Genomic DNA, 10,570 nt, shown 5'->3' with positions numbered 1-10,570 from the left:
TAAATTCCAAATTTTTTTTAGTTAAACATCATGTAGTGAGAATTTGACATCTAACATTTTAGTAAAAAAAAAAATATATAATGCTCTAACTAGTTAAATTATACTCATGTTAGCTAAAAATATAACTTTTAACGACATTTTCATCATCTTGCACTGTTTTTTGTTTTGAAACTGACATATAATTCTTTATACTTAATTGGTTTAACAACTTCAATTAAAAAGAATATCGTTTTTTCCAAAAAGAAAAGCGAATATATTTATTCTAGCCACTTTCTTGTTTAAGAAATAAAATTAAATACCCTTAAATTTACCCATAATTGTTAATTTCTATTTTTTTTAAATAAAAAAAGGGTTGGCCTTATTTAACCAAACTTTTAGGGTAGTCAATGAACTTGTATATGGAAATTAGAATGGAAAATAGATTCTGCTAATTCCCAAGATTGCAGTGCCTAGGCGTATGGAAGATTTCCACCCTATTAAGCCTCTGTAATGTGTACAAGATCATATCTAAACTCATTGTAAATCGACCCAAAAGCGTTCTGATTCAATTATTTCACCCTCACAATTAGCATTGTCCTAGTGCATCAGATATATGATAAAACGATCATCGACGGAGAAGCGATGTTGGAATGAAATTAGACATGAGAAAGGTGTATGACCAAGTAGAATGGAGCTAAGTGATGGATAAATTGGGATTTTCAAATAGGTAGATCAACTTTGTTACAGATTGTGTAGAATTGGTATCTTTCTCAACTTCGATTAATAGAACTTTGACACAATAGCTTTACTCCACATCTTCCTCTTCGAGAGAGACCCTTCATCTCTTTATTAATTTCAACCATGTACAAAAGGCTTATCAGCAACCCTTAACATATATGATCCTATTACTCACTTGTTTTATATGCAAATGACAACTTATTGGTTTCTAAGGCTACCCACAAGGATTGCAAAACGATTAAAGCCATTCTTCAAGATTATGCAACATCTAGGCAAGTGATATATTGCGACAAGTAAATGTTATTTATGGTTGGTAAAAATATATGCGAGGAAATGAGGACATTTATAACTGACGAGCTTCAAGTATTGCATACGTCTACCGCCAAGTACTTGAAATAAATGTGAGATCTTTAAAGCTATCCAGGAGAGGCTCTAGAAGGTCAGGTCATATAAGGTTGGAAGGAGAAACTCCATGTGGGAGGTAAGGAGATTTTCATATAAAAGTTGTTGCACAAGCCATTCCAACTTATACAATGACTTCTTTTCAACTCATTGTTAGTTTGTGTCATGATTTAAATGCGACTTGTGCTAACTTTTGGTGGGATGCAAATTAAGAAACTAGAAAGATTCACTGACAGAACTGAAATTACTCGTGCATAAAAAAAGGCCAAGGCCAAGGCCTTGACTTTAGAAATTTAAGTTTGTTCGCCCAAATATTAGGTAAGCAAAGCTAGAGATCATTAAAGAATCCTGACAATCTCTTGTAAATGGCCCTTCAAGAGAGATTTGCACAGCGAGAACTATCTCACATCACAAGTTGGAAACGACCCTTCGTATGCTTGGCAGAGCATTCTTTGGGAACGTGATTTGTTTAAGAAAGATTGTCATTTCAGAGTATGGAATGACTTAAGCGTCAACTTTAAGAACGAACCATGACTCTTTCGAGAGGGTAACAATAAACCTTGCCATGTTTCAGGCAGTATAAAAGATAGAACTGTATTATATTTAATGGAATGTTAAGGAAAGTAGAATGAGGAGAAAATTAAGGCAGGGTTCCTAGAAGAAGAAGCCAAGATTATTCCTTCCATTCCTCATAATAGGTTAAGGGAAGATGTGATAAAGAGATTTTTTTTTTTCTTTTTTCTTTCTTTCCCCAATAATGAATGCTTACAAACTTGGAATGGAAGTCATGATGGATAAACAAGCTTAATCTTTCTTACCCTCGAACTGAGCAAAGATGCGGCTAGAATTCGTCCTAGTGTACCAAAGTTCCTCCAAAAAAAAAAAAAAATTTGTTATTGGCACCTCTCCAAGGATACTCTTCCAACTTGAGCAAGTTCAATTCAAAGGGAAGTTGACTTGACATTGGATCTCTTGATAGTGTAACTGGCATAAAAAAAAAGAAAAAAGAAAAAAGATATGGTATCGTTTATTTTCTTTTAATATATATTCTTACTTAAAAATAAGAAAGATTAGTAGCACCGATCTTTCCACTTTAGTCCACTCCTAGCTAATCTTTACATCTAGGAGTCCTTTCCACTTCACTAGGAACTCTTTCAAATCTATACACATGTTCCCAGCTCGACGGGTTGTTTCGACTAATATTCCTTTTACGAAATGTTCTTCATTGTGACCAGAAGACGTGAAACTACAAAAGTATTCTTCATTGTGACCAAAAGACATGAAATTTCCATTTTGAACAAAATCTTCGGTGTCTAATGATGGGCTTTAAGTTGCTTACATGAATGATCGGGTGGATCCTCATCCAAGAAGGAAGTTGAACCTGTAGGGTGCTTTTTCCACTTTCTGCATGACCTTAAGTCATTCATCTCAATTGCCCCAAAAACGAAATTGCTCAAGCCTCAACTTGTCAACACTTGGTCCCCAACTTAGAACTGAAATGGTCATCGCTTCAGGCCTGTCCACTGATTCATTCAGTCCAACGCCTTTTCTAGGTAGGTCGAGCCAGTTCCAGGTTTGGTGGCCCTTCTCGGCATGTAGGTGGTCAACAACATGGGGCATAAGCAATTTCCTTTCACATACTATTTCAATGGGGTCTTTCCAGATGATGAACTCTTCCAACAATTGAAATTGAACTATGCAATGTCAAGTATTTTGACTCATTTTTCTATCGAGCATTGATGAAGTCGCCCAAGTACTCTTCGAGCATACTATTGAACCGCTCTGTCTGGCCATCTATTTAGCAGTGGTAGCTAGAAAAGATAGTCAGCTTAGAGAGCAAAAGTCTAAATAACTCTCTTCAAAATGTTCTAGTGAATCTCCTATCTCTGTTATTGATGATTATTTCTAATACAATCTACAGTTTCACAGCATTCTTAAAGAACAACTAAGTCATCATCTCGATTGAACAGTCTTTGGAGTTGGGATGAATGTAGCATATTTCAAAAATCTAAAGAGACAAAAAAGTGGAAATGGCCATGGGAGATCCATCTTTATATTGTTACCAAAGCGAGTGGCTACAGATGAGGTGACTCCACCCATTAGGAAAATTTGAACAAGAGTTAGACTAAAGCTAAGAAATTCCAAAGAAAAAAAAGGATGGAGAAGACGAACCCCAAAGTGATACATAGTCAAATAGAAAGTCACTTCGTGGAAGGATTGTCTATATTTTCATCAGAACTTGCTTTTAGGGACGCCATATTGGTACCATATCTACTCAAGTTGAGCACCAGTCATCGAGAATGGCAAAACCCCAATAGGTGCATAAGTTACTTGTTCAAAGCTCAGGTGAAGATAACATAGTATGTGGCGCTAGAATTTCACTCACTAGGATAAGACTTCTCCCTTTCAGGAGAAGTTCAATGAACACTGTGGCTACCCTCATTGGTCATGGACAGAGAGAGTGAAATAGCATTAAAAAAAAATAATTTAAAAAGAACCCCAAAACAACCCTAGTCTACCATCTAACAAATTATAGTGTGACACGTGGCCAATAATGGTCACCTAGTGGCTAAATCATTCTCCAAAAAAATACTGGAAGAATTTCACACTATATCCAAGCCCAAAATTGGCTAATTGGGTTTAGTGGGTCATTCAAAAAGAAATGTAGGGACTACCCTAAAGCATTTTAAACCAAGTAAAGCCAAAAATCAACCCAACGGGATTGACGGATCATTTCATGGATAATTTGGAAGCTTCCCTAGAGTTTTTTTAACCAAAATTCAAAATAAGCTCAACAGGTTTGACACGTCATACCAAAAATAATCTAAGAACAACCCTCAAGCCTTTTAAACTAAAGAAAGCCTAAAATCGACCAATGGGTTTGATGAGTCATCCCAAGAATAATCTGAGAACTGCCCTTATATCATATCTTGAACTAAACATCAACAAAGGATAATACTTCCAAATTGAGCACCGAATGTACAACTCCAACCTAAGACCGTCAAAGGCTAAATCATGAATCTCAACTAGGGAGTGGAAGCTAATGTTACTGGCAGTTTAGACCTCAGGAACAAGCTCAAAAAGGAAGATGAAACCAAGGGATAAGATCGAGGTAGGTTAGGCCCAATCTAGACCCATCTTGAGATTAACAGGAATTTGGGCCCCAAGGCGTAACCAAAGACCTAACGGGTCGAGGTGCTTCCCACTTTATGGGGCTTGCAAGACCCAATAACCCCTTGGTTATCTTGTTTCCGTTCTCCATTCCAAATCCGAGGATGGGTCAAAGTCAAACCCTCTAATAAATATTTCCTTTACACCAATTGAAAGCTACGTTCACTCTTATTCTCTAAATTCCTGCTACATCGAAAAATATTTGGACAAACTTAAGCATTGAAAACGATATGGCAAGTACCACACCGGTGTGCAATTTTTTTTTTAGTAGATCACCTTTTCTCCAAAAACCATTAAGACACATGCAAGTCAGGTGAGTCAAACCGCTACAAAAGTGGTGACCATACTATCGCAACAATTTCTCCTACTATGCATACACAGTCAGAAACACTAATTTATATTACAACCCAAAAAACAATTATAGTGCAACGGGAGAAAAGTTGAACCAGGCATATATCTGTTCTTTAATTATTATTTTTTCCCCATCCCACTTATACATGTGTGACTATAGCAATCTTTGATTTTGTCATGTTTGCTTAGACAATTTTAGCATAAATATTAGAATTCCATAAGCACCAATAGGAAGGTAGTTATTCTTTTTTAAAATAACCGAAATGTAGTTTCAGGTCGCATAAATATGACTCTTTTTTTACTTTTAACAGAGAATGATGAGGATGTAAATTTTTGAACTCTTGATTAGTTACTTATTCACCTCTTTTTTTTTTTTCCAGTTAGGTTGTTCTATAAAAGTACGCAAATATCATTCCTAGTGACATTGGAAAAGTTTGTGACCTAACTAAACAATAATGACATGACCAAACTGAATAAATAAATAAATATAAATCTAGTTAGTTGATTAAGCCATGGGTTTGGCCTATGAATTGACTACTCGATTCTGATCCAACTAGATAGATGCCTAAGATTTTCTATTCATAGTTTGATTGGAAATGCTTCCTAGAGTAGTCTTTTAAAATTATGCAAGTTTGGAGGGGGGAAATAGAGGTATTTTCCATTATCCTTTACCTAATGTTATGTGCTTTTCCAGTTTCCACAACATTATGCCTAGAAAAAAGATGCAAACAACTTATGGAATAAATGTTATAAGTGAAAAACTTCAGCACCAACATACATGAGGAAATGCTAATCAACTAGAATGATGTGGTATCAATTTACAAGATCATAATTTACCAGAGACTCTAAGCTTTTGATTCTTTTGCATAATGATCTGGAGTTTGTCACAGATGACACTCGGATCGCTATAGGCTGCAGAATCAGACGGGTATCCTTTCTGCATATCAATTCATCGATTCAGATAACGTTCATGGATAAAAACATCATCAAATTGAACAAGACAACTGAAAATATGAGCTTTTTAGGAAGAAGATATGGAGACTGTTGTAGCGAGAATAATTTTACTATTTGCTCCTATAACATGCATTCCAGTATTTCTTTTTTCTCAGTCTTGTCTAATGCATAATATTCTGATTTTGGAATCAAAATCAAATAAAAACTATATGTAAAATGATACTAACTGATGCTTAAGCAAGTTTCTAAATTAACTTTTGATAATTCGGTACATAACACTACACATCCATGGGCATAAAAGTTTCTTGTACCTAAATGAGTTTGAGTTCTGAAGATAACGTTTCCAACATCACAGAGAATTTTTTTTAACAAAGCTTGAGCACGTACATTATATTCCTTTTCAAGCTAATATTTTACACATGCTGATTTTTTTATTACATATATAACCAAGAATTGGAGTTTTGTTACCCTATACCTACGGCACCTGGCACCTGGCCCCTCCCCAAGATCCAGAACTAGGAGACATTAAAGATTTTTTTTTTTTTTTTTTTTTATTAATCTCACTCAAAAGCTTGAACTTAGGACCTCTAAGCTGGTATAACCAAGAGATTCCAAGCCCTTGCCAAAGGGGTTATCCCTTGGGGCACAGGAAAATAAAAGTTCCGAAGGATTAGTATTTTCTATTTTGAGTTTAACATCTTTCCCCAACACAAGCAAACCTTAGCATGCAATAGCCAATGAACTCTTACTTCAGAGAGAGCTTGAAACGTAGCCTCTCTCCAGCAAGTTTCTCGAAGAATTATTGGATTTTCACTGTTGCTAAATATGCAATGCATACGAGTGTCCCTCAATCTCATAAGCACTCCATCAACTCTAAGCTGTAGAACCAAAGTTAGAGAGGAAAAGAAATGGTAAGCCAAAGAACTAAAGTTCTTCAATTGTCCTAACATTCTCTCATAAAAAATGCTAAGATAACTATAAGTGAGTGAAAATGGTTTAAAAATTCTTAGAAAAATGATGGTTAGATATTCAAGAAATCAAGAGTGATAACTTACCCAGAAACGTAAAAGAAGAAACCAACCACTTGGCATGACTCTCTAGAAATTCAAACAAAAAAATGTAAGTCCCTGGAGATATAATAGTACTTTAGCAAAAACATTACTTTCATACTGGTAACATCATAATTTGGTAACTTACCACTTTAACTGTTAAAAGTGATATGCCATTGTCAGCCAACTCATCCTCATATAAGATTACCTGTTGAGTTCCATGAACAGTTAGATCAGGGGAGGAAAGAATATACCACAAAGGGAGGACTTAAATAAAACAAAACAAAACAAAATGTGAAAAATTCAATTTATACCCCCAAGAACTTCGAGACTCGTATCAATTAAAATCTCATAATAATAATTGTATCTATTTAAAACCTAAACTTTCAAGTAAATCAATTTAGACCATCCAATAGTGATTTATAACTATTTTCATGTAAGTTTATTTCAGTTCAACTCAAAATCACTTAAATAAATTATTCTTTGCTCAAAATCCTACTAAAATAGCAAAGAAATGAACACAAAATTCTTCTTAAATAAGTCGAGAAAAATAGAGAAAGACAATAAGATGAAAAACTACTTATATTCATACTAATAAGAGGATAGGCTCCAAAAGGAGTATAAATTGATTTTTACCCCCAAAAATAGGTTTAAATTTATTCACTTATGAAAGTTTAGAGTTTTAATTGAGAAAATTGCTAGTTTTAGGTTTAGGTGATACAACCTCCAAAAGGAGTATAAACTGATTTTTGCCCCCAAAAAAAATTATACACAAAATGTTCGTATATACTTCCATTTATATGCTCTGCCATGTTTCATACTTCCTACCTCATCATAAAAGAGGATAGGCTCCTTTAGTGAGAGTGAGACTAAATCAATTTTCTCCTTGCTGTCCTCCCAACAGAGACCAATGCTTTCTTCACATGTTTGCTCTCTTCCACGCTGATCATTAATAGAAAATACTAGTCACTGACACAGCAATTGCATTCTTCAGTTTAGAAATTAAATGCCTTTGCAATCACATTCGCAGTTCAAATTGATCCTCAATCTCAAGGTACCAACGGAACGGCCATAAGTATGAAAATTACTTGCTAAAAATATTAATGGGTCAAAAAATGCCCAAACCAACAAAAGCTATTCGAGAACTCAACTCAACCAGAAACTGCCGCTTCCAATTATATAAAGGGCAAAAGAATCTACCTTCTCTGTATCTGCTTCAATTGTTTCACTTCCACAATATGGCGTAGTGAATGTATAATCATAATCCAATATCACCTGCTGGGAAGGTTTGCTGCAAATTCATAAAATTGTCAGATCCTACAAAGATATATTTCTATCTAGCAAGTAAGAAAACCTTTCATCAGATGTGGGAACTATATACATATTATAAGAAACATCAGAAATATTATAAAACAAAAACTGGAGGTACAACGTAGGGCGGGGAAAGAGAGCTCCCCTGCCCAGCGAGCTACTTAGTACTTACAAAATGCCTTCCAATCAAGAACCAACAAAGAAAGAGGATAATTAAATATGCATTAGCAACCCTTCAAAGAAATAAGTCCTTCTACCAAGATTTCACTAAGATTACTATAGACTAAGACATATAAGCCAAATGGAGTCCTCTTAAAATTCACCAGCCACTAAATTATAAACATTGAAAAGTAATGTATAATGTAACTATGACTGACGTAAATTTGTAAATACTTTCCATTCATTAGATCGACAAGAAAGAAAAATTTCCTATTACCTTCTGAATTTCCATTTCGCAGCTGCAGGAACCTCAACAGGAGGCAGAGCTTCCTTTTTCCACCCAGTTAGAGCATCAAAGGCATTAAAATAAATTTGAACTCCCGTTTCCATATGTTTGAGAACTAACAAACTGTCACCGAACACCATCTCTGGCAAGTGAGACGTTTGAAGTTTCTGTTCCCATCTACAAGCAGATTGAGTGACATTATTCAAAGTGCAACCGTTACATGACATATTTGTGATTCTTGCATGTGCATGTCTAGGGGTTATCTCAATTGAAACTACAGTGGATAAAGGAAGTCATTAACTTTTAGCAGCAACAAAAGAACTTCCAACAATTTGTCCGCCCTCGGTTCCATTTCTAATAGAACTAAAAAACCGATCACTACATCCTCCCAGAAAAATACTTCTGTCTGAATAGGAAATGATCCATGGACGTTCCATTCATGATTAAGAACAACATTATATCATTCAAAGCCTAAAACCTAAAGAAATAGTAGTTCAAAATAATGCTCAATAGAGTACAGGACATGGAACGAAGATTACCACTTGGCTATTAAAACAACGGTTGAAGGTTTAAATTTAAATTTTTTAAAAAATCATAGTCAACAATTATCTGCCATCACAAGCCGATAAATCTTTGTTCAGAAATTAAAACTGGAGCACAACTGAGGCTAACGATGCATTTGAATGATAGTGATAACGAGAAATTTCAATTTAGGAAAGGGAAAAGCGGATTTCAAAGCGGGATAAACTATTTGATGTCATAGCAAAATCCATTTCCAGACTTTCATGAAGTAGAGAAGTTCAATTTAGCACGACGCAACATTCTTTCAAAAAACAGAAACAGGTGTATCATTGATAGAGGGAGAGCGGAAGAAAGTACTGCTCGAAATTGGAGGAGGTAAGAATGGAGCGCTTGTGAGTCTCGATCTCCCAACCATGTATGCGGAGACCTCGCCGTCCGTCAGGCAGGAGCTGAGCTCCGGCAGCTTTCAATTCCTTCTCGTCTGGTTCAACCTCCATTACAATACGCAATCGGCGGTGAAAGACCTTCGACTTGCTCCTTCTAATTCTTCCTCTTTCGTGCTTCGCGGTTCGGCCGGTTTGACGAACAATGGGATCGTCGGGTTCGGGTCGGGTTGAAGTGGGTCCACCATAGGGCTTGGGCTTCCTAGAGATGATGTCTCCTCCTAGACTAGAAGAGAAGCTGCTCTTTTTGTTTTTTTTTTTTTTTTTAATAATGTTTGAATGTCATATTTACGGTTACCATTATCGTTTGACTTAAGAAAAAAGTATTTTTTAAAAAGTTCATTTTTATTTAAATTCTTTTGATAAAATTTGTTTAAAATACACCTCAAAAATTATTTTGATTGGTCGTCAAATACTCCAATTTTTCTTCAAAATGACTTGTTTTTAAATTAAGCACTTAAAAATGTAATCCAAATTCATCTAAATTCATAATTCTCAATCAATTTGGAACTGGAGTCGATATGTCAGTATAGGTACAAAACACAAGTAAACAATACTAAACATAATAAAATGAGACCCACATTTTAGATTACCATTGATGTAAACATAATCAAATGAGACCCACTTTTCGGATTACCATTGATGTAATAAGTCTATTGGGGTAAACGTGGTCTTAATACACCAAGGGATTGTTTGATGGTGGGCTTGAGTTGGGTTGGGTGGGCTTAAAAGGTCCACCTGGTGTTTGATGGTGGTGAAATTTGAAACTGGCAACCCATCGTTTTACTCCCTCGTTTACTTCTCTCGTTTCACGCCCCATTTTTATAGGTCTATTCTTCAACCCCCTCTCTCTTCTGTCACGTGTAATTAATCACCACTCTCTCTTTCCTCATTTTCTCCTTTCTTCCACCGTTTGGGTTCTCTTCTTCGTCTGATCTCTTCGTTCTCCCTCTGGATGGAATGGGTTGTATGTCTTTCGTTTCTCCGACTAGAATGGGTTGTATTTCTCTTCATCTACTCGTTCTCTGCTTTGGTTCCTCCGTGTATTTTTTTTTTGTTTCTCTATACGTCTCTTCGTTTCTTTGATTTTGATTGGGTTTTTTTGGTTTCTCTGTATGTCTATTCTATGATTTCGAACGATTTTGTTATAGATCTAACGATATTTTGGTTTTTTTTTATAGTAGATCTAGGTTTTTTTTTTTTTT

The 10,570-nt window shown here is 35.4% G+C and overlaps 1 protein-coding gene across 1 annotated transcript; it reads right to left on the bottom strand.

The window, feature by feature from the left end:
• Positions 1 to 5,272: 5,272 nt before the first annotated feature.
• On the bottom strand, positions 5,273 to 9,487 carry LOC120077541 (TIP41-like protein). Its single transcript, XM_039031453.1, has 8 exons — positions 9,280 to 9,487; positions 8,392 to 8,577; positions 7,845 to 7,935; positions 7,473 to 7,586; positions 6,793 to 6,852; positions 6,651 to 6,692; positions 6,345 to 6,473; positions 5,273 to 5,578 (listed from the first exon to the last, which is right to left on the bottom strand). Exons 1-8 carry the CDS (start codon positions 9,417 to 9,419, stop codon positions 5,468 to 5,470), a joined length of 873 nt encoding a protein of 290 aa, XP_038887381.1. The 5' UTR covers positions 9,420 to 9,487; the 3' UTR covers positions 5,273 to 5,467.
• Between the last annotated feature and the right edge of the window lie 1,083 nt (positions 9,488 to 10,570).

This window comes from Benincasa hispida, chromosome 5 (genome assembly GCF_009727055.1).
Source record: "Benincasa hispida cultivar B227 chromosome 5, ASM972705v1, whole genome shotgun sequence".
In the NCBI taxonomy this organism is placed as follows: Eukaryota; Viridiplantae; Streptophyta; class Magnoliopsida; order Cucurbitales; family Cucurbitaceae; genus Benincasa; species Benincasa hispida.
The sequence above is the reverse complement of the archived record's forward strand: the minus strand, read 5'-3'. Positions and strand labels throughout refer to the sequence as shown.

Excerpts from the sequence above, each read along its gene's own strand:
- LOC120077541 (XM_039031453.1), bottom strand. The coding sequence starts at position 9,419 with ATGGAGGTTGAACCAGACGAGAAGGAATTGAAAGCTGCCGGAGCTCAG. Across the intron at positions 7,936-8,391 it reads GCGAAATGGAAATTCAGAAG|CAAACCTTCCCAGCAGGTGA; the intron begins GTAATAGGAAAT and ends ATGAATTTGCAG. Across the intron at positions 5,579-6,344 it reads CGTTTCAAGCTCTCTCTGAA|AAAGGATACCCGTCTGATTC; the intron begins GTAAGAGTTCAT and ends ATTGATATGCAG.